The sequence below is a fragment of the Hypomesus nipponensis genome, chromosome 4, assembly GCF_054491055.1.
Source record: "Hypomesus nipponensis isolate SF chromosome 4, ASM5449105v1, whole genome shotgun sequence".
In the NCBI taxonomy this organism is placed as follows: Eukaryota; Metazoa; Chordata; class Actinopteri; order Osmeriformes; family Osmeridae; genus Hypomesus; species Hypomesus nipponensis.
Genome location: NC_140364.1, coordinates 1605910 through 1626058, shown reverse-complemented (window position 1 = coordinate 1626058; position 20149 = coordinate 1605910). Strand labels below are relative to the sequence as shown.

At 41.7% G+C, this 20149-nt stretch overlaps 1 protein-coding gene across 1 annotated transcript in view; it reads right to left on the bottom strand.

Annotated features, from left to right (window-relative positions):
* The window catches only part of csmd2 (CUB and Sushi multiple domains 2), a 228656-nt gene that overhangs the window by 169406 nt on the left and 39101 nt on the right, over window positions 1–20149 (bottom strand). Inside the window, exon 3 of the mRNA XM_084695567.1 lies at window positions 6964–7076. Within this exon, the coding sequence (XP_084551693.1) occupies window positions 6964–7076 (113 nt within the window). The remainder of the gene's footprint in view (window positions 1–6963; window positions 7077–20149) is intronic.

The window sequence follows — 20149 nt, the reverse complement described above, 5'->3', positions numbered from 1 at the left end:
GGGAGGGAGGGAGGGAGGGAGGGAGGGAGGGAGGGAGGGAGGGAGGGAGGGAGGGAGGGAGGGAGGGAGGGAGGGAGGGAGGGAGGGAGGGAGGGAGGGAGGGAGGGAGGGAGGGAGGGAGGGAGGGAGGGAGGGAGGGAGGGAGGGAGGGCTACCAATTGGTGATCACACCGCAGGAGTCACAAGTTGACCTCCTACTGAGAGCACTCCTAAATAATTTTCTTAGAAAGAAAACCCTAACTTAATATGTTTATGTTGATTCAGTTGCTAGGAACCATTCCATAGCAACAAACTTCAATAACACTTGCATTGTGTTTACAGTTTTTCACAATTGTTAATACACGTTTCTCAAAACAATAACGTCTATATTGTAAAAGAAAAAAAAGAGAGAGAGGAAGATTGGGAGAGAGTGGGAGAAGAAGAGAGGGTGGAAATAGAGAGGGGTTGGTGGTACAAAAGAGAAGGAGGGAGAGAGAGAGAGAGAGAAGAGAGAGAGAGAGAGAGAGAGAGAGAGAGGGAGAGAGTGAGGAGAGAGAGAGAGAGAGAGAGAGAGAGAGAGAGAGAGAGAGAGAGAGAGAGAGAGAGAGAAAACAATATTACCAACTTGTAAATGTACATGATAATGGGATTTCTTGCTAAGCACCACGTGTTTATAAAGCAGAGTGTGACAGTGCAGGAGTCTGTAGCTAGTTTTTCTGACCATGACAGGACAGCAGATATTACTGACCTAACACATAAAAACTCTGAACATGCAAAAGAAAGAGAGAGAGAGGTGGAGGAGAGATTAGGAATAGTGGGAGAAAGGGGGAAGAAAGAGTGGGAGGGAGAGTGAAGAGAGAGAGGAAGTGAGTGAGGCAGAAGAGAGAGAGTAAGAAAGAAGAGAAGAAGAGGGGGAAAGAAGGGAAGGGGAGAGAGGGAGAGAGAAGAAAGAGAGAGAGAGGTGGAGGAGAGATTAGGAATAGTGCGAGAAAGGGGAGAGAGAGGGGGAAGGGAGAGATAAAGATGAAAGCCCTCTTTTGTCTTGTCATGGCTCCTTCAAGGATCTCAGCAATTGGTACAATTTCAACTCTCTCCATTCCCTTCTCTTCTCTGTCTCTCTCTCTCTCTCTGTATTTCTCTCTGACTGTCTGTGTCTATTAGTCTCTCTCTCATTCTCTCTCTGACCCTGGCTCCTTAGATGCTGTTTGATATAGGATGAATACGAACACCAGTAGAAAACATTAGAAACTGGAACAGAAAACGAACAATGAACAAAGCAAGCCCAGACAGGTTACCATGGGGACGGGGAGAGGAGGTGCAAGGGGATGGAGTCTGTCCGTTGGGTTTGCAAATTTGACGTAGCAGGAAAAGAACAATACTGTACGCTGCCACTGCTACATTGCAATGGGACACAGTGGGTAATTATATTTGTGATGTCACAAATACAGCTTTTTCAAAACCGATCGTTTTACAGCTGCAGTTTCAAGTTGTGAGATTTAGATAGGAGAGAGGTGTCAATGGACTTTGAGGTTCACTGTATGTCCATTTTACCCATGAACTGTTGTTATTCAACTATGACAAGGTAAAATCGGTTTTGCAATCAATGACCCCTTTAAGGAAGTATTCCAGTCCAGGCTAGAGAGACCACAGAAAGATTATGGTGAATACAGGGTTAAAAGACCCATTCCCAATCTATCTCGGAACTCTCAGGAGAATAGATGGTATACAGCACTTTTAATATAGCATCGTCTGACACTGGGCCCACACACACACGCTCATACACACACTCACACACACACAGACACACAGGACACAACAAGAGAGCCCAGCGGGGAATTGATTCTTGCCGTTGACGTTGGCCCAGCTAGTCAGCAGGGGGTGATTAAGGTGGGTAAACACAGGCTATGGAGTTCAGCCCTCAATAGAGACATCGGCTCCACGGCTGTAGAAGAACACACAAGTGCTGATACACACACACACACCCAGCACACATCACCCTAGCTGTTGAACAGAGAGGGGAGTAAATACATGTCAATACCAGGAGCTGAAAGTGGAGTGACCTTGGGAAAGGTTTGTCACCCATGGTAAGGACGACAGGAGAACTATACATGAGGTACCCAAATCCAAACACAATGTACAATAAACTAAACTAAATATTGTTTCTTTAAATTCTTGCCTTCTTCAAATATTGAAAAGTTCCAGATCAAAAGACACTAAAACGCAGACATTGGTTATTACAACGTGGCTTCATGGAAGCTCCATGATTCCCCTATTTTACACAACCAGGGACGATGTGGGAACTGAGTGTCTGTTTCAGGCCAATGTGGATGCATTGTGACATTGAATGTTCTCCAGGCAAGGTTGTGCATGGAGAAAAACAATGAAGGGCATCGATGTGGGACCTCCACCAAAAAAATTTGGTGTTTTGAAAAGTACATGTGATAACCTGATCTCCATGAGTTATTTTGATTGTCATCACTTGTTTTCTTTTCTTAAATTTGAAATATGTTGTTCTTTTGGAAATGTAATTTGATGTTAAGATTTACAGTTATTGTATTGTTGAGTTCAGAGAATGACCTGGAAGAGAAGGGCGAGTGAAGGACTTTGTTTGGTTGTCAAGGAGACAGAACCACGTTGTTGGAGGTTGGCTTGGTTGACGGTGCGGCTGCCTGGTGTTGGAGCATCGGTGACCTATTCTTTTCAGTGGCATCTTTCGGTTGACGGGAGTTGGCGAGACCGGACTGTCGTCGGCAACTGGAGCGGGTTTGTGGTGGCGTTTTTGTGAGACGTGGATTGACTGCACAGTAAACAATTCATCTTTTACGAGCTCCAACGTTAAGCGCGCCACCATAGCAAGCTTGCTAACAACCAAACTCCAACCTAATTCTAAGGAAAAAACCCCGGAGTGGTTTATTGTTTTTCATATTGTGGTTTTCTTTGTGATAACTGTATGCCAAAACAATGTTGATCAATATATGGATGAACATAGATTCTGCGTCTGTCCTGATTTAATCCACGTTTATTTCATCACTAGTTTGAGTCATTTGTGTCACGTGTCATTAGCAAAGATAATCACAGGTCACCCTAGACCGTTATTACATTTGAATGTACCCCACTATTGTAAGGAGCATTGTGGGAGGGTTACATACAGAACAGCAATCTGGGTTAAATTAAGAGACAGAGAGTCCCTGAAAAGTTTACTGCCCAGGCAGATGGGTCACATATCTTGGTCATCTGTAGTTTGGGGCATAACAAACGGTTTCTGATAGGGGCCAGAAGTGAAACAAGACAGGGTCACAAGTGGTGAGAAGAGAAAAGAAGAGATCTTATTCTTAATCTTAATAAGCAGCATGAGATTATACCAAAACCTGCAATTTAGCCAATGTAAGGCCAAAGATACTTGAGTTTGCTCGTCCTCGACTGCAAGACAATTCGATTTTATGGCAGGGAGATTAACTCTTTAATTTCTGACTCCAACTTTGAAAAGTGCATGTATACCTGTAACATCGCGCGCTAAACAGTCAATGGCATATATCTCCAACGTAGGTGAGAATTGTTTCTATGCTTCATCAGGGAACTAATCTCAATTTATCTTATTCACTAATCAGCTATTCATCTCAATGGCTATGGCGTTAATCCACCATCACAGTATGGAAACCCCAGAGGCTATGGTATAGCTTCGTAGCACGGAAATCCCTACAGAAAGTGACTAAGAGGCCTTAAGTTGAACCTACTTCAAAAGCATATTATGTCTATGAACAGTTAATAACTGTATCAATCCAACTAGTTCAACGTATTCATAGCCTTAGTGAGAGAGATTTACATTTAGTCATTTAGCAGACGCTCTTAACCAGAGCGACCTTCAATTAGTACAGTGACATTCCCCCAAGGGCAAGTAGGGTGAAGTGCCTTGCAAAAGGACACAACTTAATTTGTCATGGCCAGGAATTGAACTGCCAACCTTCTAATTTCTAGCCCAATTCCCTAACCGCTCAGCTACCTGACTTCAGATACAAGTATCAAGGAGTGTACAAGGAGAACCAGTAACTGTAAATGCTAAATTATAGTTTATTATCTAAACCGTAATTTAATCAATTCATAATAATCATGAAACAAGATCAATACACAAACATACCTTCAGAGAAATCAAGAACAATAACAATCACAATTAAATGAAACTAGGCAACTAACACACTAGAGTTTGTATTTTAAACAAAACTAGAAATGATAGGTTGAGCTTGTCCTTATATACACCCAACCTGCATACTAAAAAAGCAATACCAAGAAGTCGGACCATCACCGGTCTACTCAGTGGCGGCAGCAGGCCATATGTGACACCTTTGCAAAACAAGGGGATATGTTGACACATTTGAGTCTACTGTATGCACAAACTGTGTAAAACTGGTGAAACCTTACACGACTGAAAACAATATTAACGAGTGGCCCCTTGAAGCTAACAGATGGAGCAGACTGCCTACTTGGGGTGTACGGCTTCTGGGTAACGGTACACAGAAGCCACGGTTCGCTAGGTACCACAGTTTTGGGAACACAGTTCGATACGAACTTGGTACAATAGGGAATAGCAACAAATCCCAAAAGGGGACATAGAATGAAGAGGGAGGTATGGAAGTGGAGGAAGAAAGGATGGAGGGAAGAAAAGAGCAGCAATTCCTTCAGTTTAAGCATCAGCAAGGAGAGCAGCTCCACAGGATGGCTGGGACCTGCTAGCAGCAGAGAGGAAGAGGTTGACCGAGAAAGCTAACGATCAGGCCTTGGCACACACATCATTCTGTGCTTGACTGTGTATATGTGTGTGTGTGTGTGTGTGTGCGTACTTGCGTGTGTGTGTGCGTGTGTGTGTAAAAGGGAGATAGAGAAAGTGTGTGTATGGTGAAGTTGATTTGAATGTTAATTGATAAAGCTGCTTACAATTCTTCTAAAGCTTCACCATGAGGCCTCACATTATGTTCTGGGCAAAAGGATATGAGAGCATCTCCAGCTGCAGAGATATGAGGCACAGCTAATTTTGAATCATTATCCTACTGTCCATTTCCTCTTTACAGCACAACAAGCAGGAGAAAGGTCTCTGTGCTCATGTGAAGGGTACTTCACCCTGTCACGTGACATGGGCCACTGCAGCATGGCCTCTGCACTCCCTTGTGACAGGGCTGTGACAGGGCAGGTAATTACAGTGACACCATGCTTTCCTCAGTGCTATACAGGCCTGATAACACGGAACCTCTGATCTCCTTGGTACCCAAGAGTAGCAATATCATGTTCTTTTTGTGGTGGTATTGGTGCTGGCAAGGGCTCGATTTCACCTCACAATAATTAAAGCATGTCATTATTGAGAGGGAACCAGCATCAGGTTTTGCCCTCTCACCCGAACTGGTTATGCTATACCTAGGGCCTTCTCCGGACATTGAGAGCAGCTAGGATACACTCTAAACTACACCTCAGATACCATAAGAAAAACAATTACCGTATTTCTTCAAATAAACGCCGCCCTCGAATAAATGCTGAACCAAAAATGAACGTTGTGTAATAAACGCTGCCATTGAATAAACGCTGCAACAAAAAAATTGGTTATTTAATTGGCTAAATTCAACCCCAGTATTTATTACACATGTACATAACTTTCAGGCACAGCTTTCTGTTTGGCATGCTGCTTCAGATTTCTACACAATGTAAAAACACTTGTATTTGAGACAGTTGTACCACCAACGCACACCTAATTGATAGCCAATGAGAAAGGGAGTTGCCACACTCATAGACAAACAAAGAATAGACAAGGAGGTCAGCGGTGGTAAATGAAACCTGCGATTTAAGCTGCATGATTCATTTGTCACAATGCCAGCAACAAAGTTGTCTGTGGCTGCACTGCAGCTACAATTCACAAAATCTCTCTTACTAATTAAACGCCGCCCTCAAATAAACGCCACACCAAAAATGAACGTTATTTAATAAACGGCGTCTGAATTCCGCAATTACGCAACATTGTCTGAACATTGGCTGAATTCCGCAAGTAGGCTTCTGGAAGCGGCATTACCACCTAGCAACATTCCAGGCCTCTCCGATCACGCTAATTAGCCTAATTTGTCCCTGGCTCATTTTTCCCCCCTTCCGAGCATCATTAATATCATCTCTTTAAGGGTCATAAAGCACTCTCCATCAAATGAAATATGACAGGCAAAAAAAGGAAGATCCCAAGCAGCCAAGTCAGGCAACCAGCCAGTCAGCCAGTCAACAAGTCAGTAGTGATGGGAAGTTCGGATCATTTTACTGATTCGGTTCTTTAAATCTTGTTCAGTAAAATAAACTATTCCTTTTTCGAGTCATTCGTTCATTTCAACACGTATCATATTCTCATAGTGAAAATAACAAAACCAGTCAGTATGATGACTTGAGCGAATATTATTCATTCAGACACGTAGAAAGACAGAGTCGGGAAATGAACCAATGTTTCCTCTTGCTACCAGTACAGAGCCTATGCAGGTCACGTGAAAAAGTATCCAAAGACTCGTCCCCGAAGACCGAGTCGGGAAATGAACGAATAATTTCTGTTTACTTGGACGAGCCTATGCAATGCACGGCCACGAGAAAATGAACAAATCACTCGTTGACGACTCGTTACTCCTGAGTCCTTGTAAGGATTCGTTCAAAATGAACAAATTGTTCACGAACGACACATCACTACCAGTCAGTCAGTTAGACCATGAAGCCAGCTAGGAGGACAGGCATACCACAGAGCAAGACATGCTAAGTGAGCTGGATTTCCAGGTTCAAAGTCAAGCCATAGTCAGATTAACAATTAGCCTAAAATTGAAACGCATAAATTACATGCTCTGGTATTATGTCAAGAGTTTGTTTAGGTGAAGCGAATGGTTCTGGGAAATGTAGTTGGCTAGTCCCACAGCCTAGCACGTCCCATAGCATAGCACAGCAGTGGTAATGAACTAGTAAACAGCAGTGTGTAGGCCTTACCTTCATAGACGGCTTTGAAGCCCTGTCCGCTGACGGCATAGTCAGAAAGCAGCCACAGTGTAAGTCTGGGTCCTGTACTCACTATGGGAGAAGGAAGCTGGAACCCGGTCAACCTACACACAGAAATACAGAAAGGACACTTCAGAACACTGATTGATTACAATTGTATGATTGTGGTATCTTTACCATGTCTCTGTGACCTTGTAACCATCAACTGAAATATTTTACAGGTACACATGAAAAGAAATTGTCAGAAAAATCACTCAGATCATCATCCCACAATGTTGAGTGGCCCCCTGCCATGAACCATTCCTGTAAATATTCTACAAGCAGCATTTAGCCTACTGCTATACCAGGTCATTTTACCAGCAACAAGCTCTGTTCAATCAACAAGTTCAGCCTTCTATCTGATCACATCCAAAGCTCTCCTAGGACAGCCGCAGAACAGAGAGAGACAGTAACTTATATTGCACCATACACACATGATGTACCAACACAACGGCTTCCCATTTGGGAATTGAGTGATGAAATATTTAAAGGGGAGCTGGAAAACCTTTTACCAGACGTCAGAGGCTGCAGCTCTCTGATGACAGGGCTGAAACGTGTTGGGACTGAACGGATGAGCTTGTGTGACCTATGACAAGCCCCCGAGGTGACACCCTGTGTGGCTTCTACACAGTGTGATGTCTAATCGCTGCGGGCGTTGCTGACGGCAATACCGTTTTCTGCTTTTATTCCATTTAGCACCGTGCATGCCCAAGCATGCCAATATGATGCATGTGAAGGTGTGCGCGCACCCACGCAAAGACTTTACTTATGACACTCAGTAGCCTACTGTGTGTGTTTGTTGTGTTTGTGTGTAACTATGTGAAGCATGTGTGTTAGAGGCGTGGCAACACAACGGACCAAACCATTTTCTGACTTTACTGAAAAAGATTGATTTGCCGTTATACAATGTAAACATCACATGTTGCTAAAAATGGCAATATTACCTTGTGAAAACCAGTGTAATGATGTAAAACTGTCATTACATGGAATACACAATAGGTGTGTTTAACTTGCATGCATCACAGCAGCACTGATCAGCAGCTGACTTGAAGCAATACATGACGGTTCACATTTTTGGCCAACTTGAAACGTCGCCGACGCCAAGACACTGTGATGTGGCAAAGCAGGATATGTCTAATTTGACAGCTCCATTTTCAACTCCTCCCTTGACTGCAAGCAAGGACAGCAACTTTGCCCGATGGGTTCATCCAGCCAAAGCCGATGTCGAACACTCCTAATAACGTTACTAAAATCTCTGAAAAAGACATATATATATATATATACATATATAAATCTTTTAAAAATCAAATTGTGAGGTACCAAAAGATTCTTAATAAATATTAGAAAAGATTGCTGCCCATATATAGTATATGTTTAGATGTGTTTGTTTATCGTCACATTTTTTTCTGATGATTGACAGGTGGGATGGACCAATGGGAGAAACAGAAAAGAGGACACAAACCATAAACACAATACAGGCAAAGATACATGTGTGGCCATCAAAGTGTGAATAGTTGGGAAAAGAATGGAAAGAAAGAACAAAGGGATTTCAAGGAAGGGATGAACAAATGCCAGAGATGCTGTCTGCATGTGGTCAACAGCTGTCTAGGGAGGGTTTATATAGAAAGGTATAGGGGGCAAAGGAATGAAGAGATAAAAGAGAGAGGTGAATTAATTAATTTGTCAGAAGAAACAGTGAGAGAGAAACAAAGAGATGGGGAAAATAAGAAATAAGAGAGTGAGATATAAAGAAAGGGGAGAGAGCAGCATTGAGAGAATGTGTGTGTGTGTGACTAGGGTCAGACCAGGGGTCTATTAAAAGTGCTTTCCAGCTGAGTGACCCCAGCATCATCCCAATGAAAAACCTCTGCTTCCAATTATCCCACTACCACTCTAGGGAAGAAGTGAATCACAGAGGGAGGGAAGGAGTGAGGGTGGAAGGGAGAGAGAGGAGGGAAAGAAGATGCAGGGGAGAGAAAGGGGAAGAGAGACTGTAATGAGAAAGATGGGTGTTTGAATGCGGCAACAGAAGTGGGAGGAGATAACAAGTGGTCTGGAGTGATTAATGATGCACACACATACACACACATGCTACAATATTCATGAGAGGAAAGAGAGTATAGTGCCAGTTTTGGAAAACCATTCACTGCATTCTGCATCTTTACAATATAACTGTACTCAAATATGTATGCATTTGTGTACAGTATATTAATGCTGTATATCAGAGTCACTCAGTCATATTTATTTATAAAGCACATTGAAAAATAACATAATAATTCAAACACACACATTAAGACACAAAACATAATCACAGACAATGCACAAACATTTTACCTCTGCACCTACTTATGGCCAAATGCAACAATAAATAAATTAGTTTTAATAAGATATCTCTTTTATGTTGATGCAGAGCCAGAGAGTGCAAATGCACGTGCCCCCATGTGTCATTGGTCATTGTAAACACACAGGAAGAGTAAACAAGAAGTTTTGTCCTCATCTCATTCCCTAGGCAGGGAGGCGTGTGTGTGTGTGTGTGTGTGTGTGTGTGTGTGTGTGTGTGTGCGTGTGCGTGTGCGTGTGTGTGTGTGTGTGTGTGTGTGTGTTTACACATTTGTGTGGAAGGTGTAGAGTGTGTGCTGAGGTAGCAGAACTCTTCCAGGAAGGAAGAAAGGAAGGAGGAAAGGCAGATTAAAGAAAAAGAGATGCAGCAGCAAGATTTTGACAAATGAGTGAGGAGACATTAACCAATACATTATGACTAGAGAGAGAGAATTGGCATGGGTCAATGTGTGAGTGTGTGCGGTGTGTTCTGGGTAGGAATGTTTGCATACTACTGTATGAGTGTGTGTGTTTCTGTATTTGTATGTGTGCTTCTGTATTTCTGTAAATGTGTTTATGTATATCAATATTTTTGGGTGTCTGTTTCTGTATCTGTGTGTGCCTATTTATGTTTCTGTGTGTGTGTGCGTGTTTTGTCGGTAACCCTGTAGAATGCTATATGGCCAGTTCAGTCTATAACTTGGCTGTGTCCAAGGCCATGGGTAGGCCCTAACTCTACTCTGACTGGCTATCCCACCCAGACCTGATTGGCTAACACCATCAATGAGAGCTCTGCTGAACTACAGAACACCCTCCATATATCCTCCCTGGAGCACTTCCAGTATTCCCCAACCTCTCTCTCTCTCTCTCTCTCTCGCTCTCTCTCTCTCTCTCTCTCTCTCTCTCTCTCTCTCTCTCTCTCTCTCTCTCTCTCTCTCTCTCTCGACAGTTACTTAAGAATGTATTCCATCATCTATTATTTGTATTTATTATGAAACTTAAAATTCTGAAAACCTCAATATATTTATTTTGGTTTAATTGTACAGATTATTACAAACCAATATATTATTGTATTAGTTGTTGCTCCCCTGACTCTCTCTGGGCAGGGAGCCAAACCCACCCACCCTCTTGATTCCCCACCCCTGTGACCACCCCCCCCTCCCCCTTTCATAGGGAGCACAGCACAACACAGATATAAAATGGCTGCTATTCCAAAGGCAGGTTGTGGAAGTTGGTTCTGGTAGTTCTGGTCTGGTAATATTCAAGGTGTTAATAGGATTCCACTACACCTCGGTAAAAGCCTTTTTATTCTGAGCTTCACAGAGGAAGGAAGGCTTGCAGAGAAACAGAGACAGTGAGTTTATGATCAGCCTGGTGTTTCCTGTGCAATGGAGGGAGGGAGTGGGAGAGAGACAGGCAATGGTGTTAGGGAGAAAAAACCTATGAAATATATAAACAAGGTAAAGGAGAGAGAGGGAGAGTACACAAAGAGTGATCGAAGCAAGAGGAAAGGAGGTAAAAAGTGACAGTGACCTATGGGGAGAGATGGTTGTGCAAGATTAGATTCACTAAAGACACAATACAAGAAGAAAAAAAGAAAGGGAAAAATGAATGGAAGGAAATTCACCTTAGTAAAAGAAAACATTGATGAAAATAAGACAAACAATTAGAAGAAGGTTGAAAAAAAAAGAAAGAAAGATGCACAATTGAAGTAAAGGTACAATGTTTTGGTTTTGCCGTCAGAAACAAAGATGGTTAATTAAAAACAGTGTAGCTTACGGGGTGGTTCATCTAAGACAGTGTTGCTTACAGGCTGGTTTATATGAGACAGTGTAGCTTACAGGCTGGTTTATCTAAGAAACAGTGTAGCTTACATGCTTGTGTATGTGGGCCCTGAGAAACAATTGTGTTGACATCCTGGAGGGATTTAACTGTCTTTTGTTGAGTGAAGCAGCTAAAGTCATCACAGGACTACACATCTCTCTAATAATGACAGGAATCTCAGTGTGTGTGAGTGTGTGTGTACACAAATTAGAATGGGTTTCATTTTCCATGATCAACTCAAGAACCGGGCACTCTGCAAAGTTCATATTCTGCATGTGTCCTCTTTATAACCCAACGGAGTGCAGTGCCAGGATTTTGCGAGTTTGGATAAGCATTTCAACATCAAATAATAATAACAATATTTGCCGCAGTTTGGCTTGCTCTCTTCACATCACAGACCTTTCCCTCTAATTGGTCCTCTGGTCTGCAGTTTCCTACAAATATCTTGACTCGAGAACTGGGCATTCTGCAAAGTTAGTATTTAGCAGGTGTGCTTTTTATAATCCAACATAGTGCAGTGGGCTACCGCCATTGAACTAATGCAATTAACAAAGGCATTCGCAATGAAAGCGTAGTAAGGAAATACCTTACTACGCTTATACCATGGTCACTTGCCAACGATTTTTTTTACAAACAACAATTTATGTTACGATTTATGTCCACGGTTGCTGCATGTTAGTCCGTACTCCGGACTAACATGCAGTGGCGTAACTATAGGGAGTGCAGGGAGTGCAGCTGCACTGGGGCCCGTGGTGAAAGGGGGCCCGTCCTCGATCTCAAGTGAGAACTCTACCTGAAGAACTGACCGGGCCCCTCGCTCCGTGTAAATCACAGAAAGGTTAACATATGATCCAGTCCGATCAATTCGCAAACATTTCTCAATTATGGTTATTCTCATCTGCCCAATAAACATTTTAACAATAGTCAGTCTTAACAACAGCAAATAATTCATTTGGCCTCATTTGCCTTTTGCTGAATGAAACAAATCTTGTTTTTATTAAGTAATATTGTCTGGGTAATATGTTGTCAATGATCCTATAACCCACCCACACGTTCTGATCGTTTGCCATCCTGTTGTGTTGCATTGCGTGTTGAGTAATTGGGGTAAGTAGGCTACCCCATCATGCCCTTCTTTAAAAAACACAAAAGTTGCTGCAGGAAGCGGCAAAACGCAAAGAGCAGGATTAAAGGGTGGCAAAGTTGGCAAAATGATCTTCATTTGGATTTGTGGCAAGGTTTTCAAGAGGACGCTACGTCTGACCCCCAGCCCAACAGCAATGAGTGAAACTCAGCCACCAAGGTAGGCTAACGTTTACTGTCTGGTATAGCCTGTTGAAAGCATTTAGACATGGCTATTAAACATCATTAAAGGCACGTATAGGCATAAGGCAGCAGCCAGGTTAGATATTGAAAACAATGTGCAGGATGTTGTTGGAAAATAGCTAAAGCTAGATAGGCTAAACGTTAAGCTAGCATATACAAAAATTAAATCAAACATTCACCAATCAATTCACAATGTGTATTGTAATAAGCAGTGTTGGGAAAGTTCACTTTCTACATGAACTAGTTCAGTTCATAGTTCATAATTCAAAATGTTGAACTAAGTTCAAATCTCCAAATAATTATATTTGTATAATAAATATTAATTGAACTAGGTTAGTTCAGTTCTTTTTTTCAATATGTGGCTGCCATCTATGGAGGACCAAACCTGCCATATTTACAAATGAATGAATGAATAAATAAATGTCCACATCCATGCATTTAGAAAGAAATAAACAAATATATATATGAATTAATGCACAATTGTCAATCAATAGTTACATATATTTTACATTTATGTATGTATTTATTTTTGTATTCATTTATATATTCATTTATTTATTCATTCATTCATTCATTGTTCCCAATGTGATAATGAGAGGAGGCCAGTAGGCGTGGAAACTGATGTTCAGACATTGCAATCAATCCAGTGCCATAGATTCAATCTAGCTAACGCCTGGGACACACTGGCTGAGAAGCGCCCTGGAGCGCCACAATATGCTACGAATGGCGCGTTGCTGTTCACACTAGACACGCATTTCTCCACGCCGGTCACCAAGCCTTTCGAAAACCTTCTCTGAGCTTTCCTTTTATACATGTAAAGCTGCCATGGTACATAAACATGGCATAGGCTACAGGCTATTTAGGCAACTTGATGCTCCAACAACCATCGCAACGGCATCCCATTCCCAACATAACATGGCAACGTTTGGCTTTTGTTGCCGTAGTTGTAAAATATGTGCTGTGGGGCATACAACTCTATTTAGGACTAAGCTACTTTTCATCTTCGATGATTAACTTTTTGTCGTCAATCTTCACAAATTTCTCTTCTGCTTGATTGGGGGCTATGACAGATTGTCTACCTCACTCTTACACACAGGAAAAATATGTTGGTTTGACAATCAACAATCAGGATTTTTTATTTTAAAATGTTTACATTTTGAAAATTGATCGGATATCGTTTTTATCGGGGTAAATACATGGTTGGCCAGTCAGCGTAGTGAAGTTGGGTGTTAAGTGATAGCCCACAACTAACGTAGTAAAATCTTTATAACATGTTTGTTTATCCAAATATCATATATGGTGAATTAAATCTTTGTCAACAAGGTCGGCCAGCCTGGCCATGTAGGCTATGTTGTCCATGACAGCAAGGATGGATGTAAGGCTACATAATCGAATACAAAGCGTTGAAAACAATTAGCCAATGGTGTGTCAAATACCGCCTACCTATTTTGATCGACACATCTCATTAACATATTGAGAAGAAGAAATACAGGAATGAATGAATGAATAAATCAATGAATAAATCAATGAATGAATAGATGAATGAATACATGAATTAATACATGAATTAATACATGAATTAATTATATGAATTAATTAATAAATGAATACACAAATACACAAATAAATACATAAATACATGTTAATTATAAGGTAATATTGATTGACAATTGTGCATTCATTAGTACATGTATTCGTTTATTTCTGTCAAAATGCATGGATGTGGACATTTATTCATTCATTCATTTGTAAATATGGCAGGTTTGGTCCTCCATAGCCGTCTGCAATACCGCTCTCTGCCTCTACACAATTCGGCGTTTTCACACTTGCCATGCATAGACAGTAGAAGAAAGAAAGAAAGAAAGCACAGGCAGCAATTGACAGGTTGGGTAACCCTGGACACAAGACTGTTAACAGTGTGTTTTTAGCCTGGAAGTCTCTAGAAATCTGGCACCTTATTAAACGAAATTAAAAAGAGTGAACGTGCCATTCACAGACACCAGAATGAGTGCGTCCACTGCACAGTATTGTTCATCAGGGGGAATGTCCCTGTACTTACTGTAAGTCGCGCTGGATAAGAGCGTCTGCTAAATGACTAAATGTTCATCAGGCAGTAGCCTAATACAGTAGGCTACGTTCATTTCACGTTCACCAAAATTATGAGCGAGATCATGAACGTGTTCAGACGCAACACTGATGATAAATACATTTCCATGCGCCTCTCTAAGATCAACACTCAATAATTTCGCCTGACGATAGGTCGGTTAAGGGGCCCGTTGGTGAGATCTGCACTCAGGCCCGCCAAGTCATTGTTACGCCGCTGCTAACATGAACATATTTTTGCTAGTCTACATGCTGCAAAATTGCACCAAGACAAGTAGGGCTATTTTATCCAGTGTACTTTATCACTTACCACTATCTTGTTTTTTATTATCCTCCTCTTCCTTTCTCTTCTTCCTTTTTTGGCTCCCTGAAGCATAATTCCGCTTCATGATGACTGCCGACCGACGAGGTTTTTGTATTTTGCCAGCAGCACAGATCATGAGAGGGGCCCCTTGAGGGAGATGCCGATAACAGTGTCATTGCACTTTACTGCATTGACTATCAAAGGGGCGCTCACACGTTTGTCGTTGCATTTTATTCCTAACCAGTCGTTGTCTTCGGGCCCTAAGCCAGCTCTTCGCCCCAAGCAATTGCTTGTTTTGCTTGCCTTGTCGCAACGGGCCTGTGCGTGTGTCGTAATTTCTTACCGGTACGGCGTAGCGGCAAGTACCGGCTTACTTTCACCCCTGGTTGGTAGTACAACTGTCTCAAATACAAGTGTTGTACATTGTGTAGAAATCTGAAGCAGCATGCCGAAACGTTCATACACGGTAGCTTTCAAACAGAAAGCTGTTAAAAAAGTTATGTACATGTGTAATAAATACTGGGGTTGAATTTAACTGATTAAATAACCGTTTTCAGATTGTTTTGGGAAGAAATAGAGTGGGTCTTTACTTTCCTCTTCTGATCCCTTCCTTACAACCCCATCTCTTGTCCTTTTTCTTTATATTCCTCCCCTTATCTCTCGTGTAGACCTTCAGACCCTCAGATGAGTAATTCAAATGTTGACTGTGGAGTTAATATGTGTATGTCTGTCTGTGTGTGTTTAAATGTTCATGTGTATGCGCCTGCTGTCATGTATGTTTGTGTGTGTTTGTCTATGGCAATGTGTATGTGTGCGTGTCTGTGCTAGTGTGTGTCTGTTTCTGTGTGTATGTTCATGCCTGCATGTGTGTCTGTGTGTGTGTGTGTGTGTGTGTGTGTGTGTGTGTGGCCTTCAGAGTTTGAAATCTCCCTCTGAGACTCCTTCAGAAAACATTCAGCCCCCTCCTCCCAAACCACCGCTCCAATTTCATTATTTAGACATTTCTGCTCTTCTTTCTTTCACTCCCTCCATTATTCCCTCCTCCCCTGGCCTGCAAAGCTCTAATAAAGTCCACAACTATGTGTGGCTGCAGACCTGATTAGACACACAAGGTAAAAAGCATTCTCTGACCTGTGAGAGATTTACTAGCTTTCAATCTTTACCACCACCTCCTCTCTCTCTCTCTCTCTCTCTCTCTCTCTCTCTCTCTCTCTCTCTCTCTCTCTCTCTCTCTCTCTCTCTCTCTCTCTCTCTCTCTCGTTGTTTGATCTTTTCCCTCGCTCTCTCTTTCCATATATATAGGTATAAAGGTACCATTTATGGTACACCTATGGTACACCTTTTATATACATTTAACATTAGTCAGCCATTACAGTTTTTCTCAGTAGCTAAAACACTGAAACCCATTGGCTGAACAAAGTTCTCAGTTGCCTGAACTCATTTAGCTAATTGTGCAGTCTGTTGTCAATACCTTACAATTTCAAATGGTAAAACACAATTTGCGGATCTCACTTAGACTTTTCAGCGAAACTCTAAACACATTCTCATTCTCAAAACACATTCTTTACTCTAATGCACATGTCATCAATCCTGGTAAACACAAGTGGCAACAAAATTGATGTCACTTGTTTCAAATGATGCGACACAGAGCAAACGGCAAAAGGTTGTTGAAGGTGGGAAAATATTGCTTGTGATGTTGACAAAATGCTCTGGCCCGACCCAGCCCAAAGACGAGAAGAAGCACATTGATCACGTTTACTCCTTCGATTTTTGTCCTTTTTAGTAGTAGCTCAAAATTGATCAGATATTAATACTCTGCTTTGCTCTTTGCAATTTTGTTCTTCCTCCTCCTTGTACCCCTATGTTTACAGTACTGTACCCTGCATCTCACAAACGTGTCTTTTGTCTCTGTAATGCTGTGTCAACAACCTGTTTGATCTCTGAAATGGCTTATATTGGTTGTGTCACAGTTTTATTTTGAGCACAGGTAAAACTGTTGTGAGGCAAAAGTTTCATTTGGCTAGGAGTCAGAGGTTTTGTAAATAGTGCTTGAAGATGATGTTTTGTGTTTAATGTTTTCAGAAAATGGAGCAAGGTTTCATGAATTGTGTTCTAGCAATTGAGAAAACTGTAAATGAATGTCATTCATTTAAATCAACCATTCACCTATAGCAGCACTTACATGCAGAGCAAATTCATTAAACACATCATATGAAAGGTGTGTGTGTGTTGTGTGTACGTGTATTTGTCTGTTTCAACGTCTGTGAGTGTGTGTGGCATGGGTTCTAGTTCTTTCATTATCATACTTTTCAAAGTGTTCTCAGAACTAATGAGACTGTTCTGCTCTTGGTGTTTCCTGAAGGGGGAAAAAGAGAAAGAGAGACCCTGACACAGCGAACACTAATCAGAGATAAAAACAGAGCAAAATCAACAAAGAGTAAGGCTACTGAGGATCAGAATAAGATGAAGACAAATGAGGCAAAGAGAGCTGTAGAAGTTAGCGCTGTTGAATAGGGTGCCTCGCTGCCATCAACTTTGATTAGAACGATCATATCAAACACTTAGCGGGCAAGAAATACTTGTCTATTTCATCTTTGTGTTGTCCTCCAGTCTTCTTTTTCATTGTTGTGTTTGTTTTTTTTCTAATGAGCCATGAGTGTATTAGCACAAGTGGCACATCAAAAAAAATCATGAGATTAGTGTTTAAAAGATATGTGATATTGTTTAAATATCTGTTTGTCTGAACAACCTGACTGATTATCTGTGCATTCTATTATTTATTATTTATCCTGAATTTTGTTTCCATATGATTGAGAATCCAGTATGAAATATGAAACTATAGTGTTCCAAACATGCAGCTTGAAGAACATCAATACTCACACACACCCACTTGTCAACTGTCGTGGTGGGATGATTATTGTGTGGCAGTGTATTAAGGATAGATGGAGTCACCTTTAACCTAAGTTAGGAGAAGGCCTGGTTGAGCAGGAAGGAATGTTGCTGCAGACGCTATGTCTGCCTTGGAAGGCAGGAGGGGGGCCGAGAGTGTGAGGCTGGACTGTTTAATACAGAAGGATTTCTTCTGTGTGTGTGTATCTTGTTATGAAGAACACTGCTGATAGTTTAGTTTGGACCAAGAAGAGGCAAGGGATCAAGGGGTTGCTATGGTAATTGAGTGTTTCCAGTTGTTCTCAGTGAGAATTGAGGTGCAACTTGTTCCCAGGGGTGGGAGCTGGACGTGGGCATGTCAGAGCAACCTCAAGTAAAGAGGGGGCTGATTAAGTGAAGAATGGTCTGAGCGAGAACAACATGGTTAGGGGTCAAGGAAAGTGGAAGTTTTTGGGGAACATGCTACTTCAGGACACTGGATGAGAGGGGAGCGCAGCCCCCAAAGCCAAGGTTGAGGCTGCGTGCGCAGGAAAGGGATGGGTGACTTCATCTTCCAGAAGCTTCTAGAAGGTTCCATATTGCACAATGGGGACAGGGGGTGTGAGCTAAATATTCTGCCCATATTACCAGGTGTTGGGGAGAGTTGGGAGCTTTTTGTTCTGTACCAGTGTGTTGCCTGTACCTGCCTATCTGCCGGAATAAAGACCATAAAGCCACTTCTCTTGACATGAGAAAAAGACTCTGCGTTGACTCTACTTTTTGACCCCCTCCTACCTAAAGAACTTCTGAGCATTCCACTTCAACTTGCCTCCCCTCCCCATGCATGATCACACTTCTGATCAACAATAGGGTTGGGAATTTTATAGAGAATTTCCAAGAACCGTGGATTTGATGAGACAAGCGCATTTCAATTCATAATTTTGGTTCCTAACATTGTTACGAAGGGTATTACAATCCCTTGGTGGTATTTTTTGGTAGATAAAATGACAAATTTGCAAGAGGTTGTAAAATAGAAGTGGGCTTACCTTCGTTGTTCTGGTCAGTAGTCCCACACACGTAATTAGTATTATAAATAGCCTACTCATAGTTAGCTGACTCTCCACCTACCATTGCAGGGCTGCCAACTCTCACGCATCGGCCGTGAGACACATTTCACATTTGGAGCGGAGCAGTGATGTAGCCTATACTTAAACTGGTATTTAAATCCACAACGTGATTACGAACAAAAGGATTTCCTTTCATTATTCGCCCAGAATTAGTGGAATCTTTGAATGCAGTTGATATTCCTATATGTTTAATGTATGCACCTCCCTGCCAAAGTAAATTCCTTGTTTGTGCAAACATTCATGGCGAATAGAATCCCTCCTGATTCTGATTCTGACAGAGGTCAACTTTAAAATAATGTAACTGTGATAAAGATATCTATATTTCTTTATATATCGATATCATATAAAAATAGTGATTAAAACAGATTTGTAGACATTCAGGAGAGTTTGTAGTTGAGTTTGTCGTCACCATTGCTGAATTAAAGAAATGTTCTACAGAGATTGTAGATTATATTATTTAGATTTAGTCATTTAGCAGACGCTCTTATCCAGAGCGACTTACAGTAAGTACAAGGACATTCCACCCGAGGCAAGTAGGGTAAAGTGCCTTGCCCAAGGACACAACGTCATTTTGTCAGCCCGACTCCCTCACCGCTCAGCCATCTGATTCTCCCTCCGTTTAAGACAAATCAACAAAAAAATTATAATTTTTCTATAAGGTATTAATGTTTGTTTTTTAATATAATGTTGCCTACCACTAGAAAACCGTAAGTTGGCCTTCTTCGTTTCAAATATAGATTTGTCAATTTTCTGAAGTGTTTAGTTGAGTCTTGGTCGAGCAAAGAAAATCTTAGTCGGGGACAGCCCTATTACACACACACATACACAAACTATCTCCATAAACTAACTGTGAATAGCTTGTAGAGAGCACAAAGGCTGAGGCAGCACCCTTCTGACAAGCCACTGCTTAGAAATAATCACACTGGGGCCTGTTCGACCCTGCAACACTCTGTTTACATTACTGAGGGAGGAATGGAGGGAGATTGAGAGTGAGAGAGAAATGGAAAGAGGTAGAGCTTGGAGGGAGGGAGGGATTTAGCTTTTTTCACTGTATACAAAACAACAAACAAATTACTTGCACACACACAGAGACACTGGAGAGAGTGCTGTAGAGTTTATGTAGTTACAGCCACTCACACCACACTCCACTGATCCTTATTTGGGTCTTATCTTCCCCTCAGGCTGAAAATCTGGACCCTCTCTATCTGCATCTCTCTCCCTCTCTATCTCTCTCTCTCCTTTCTCTTACTTCTTCTTCTCCCTCCCCCTC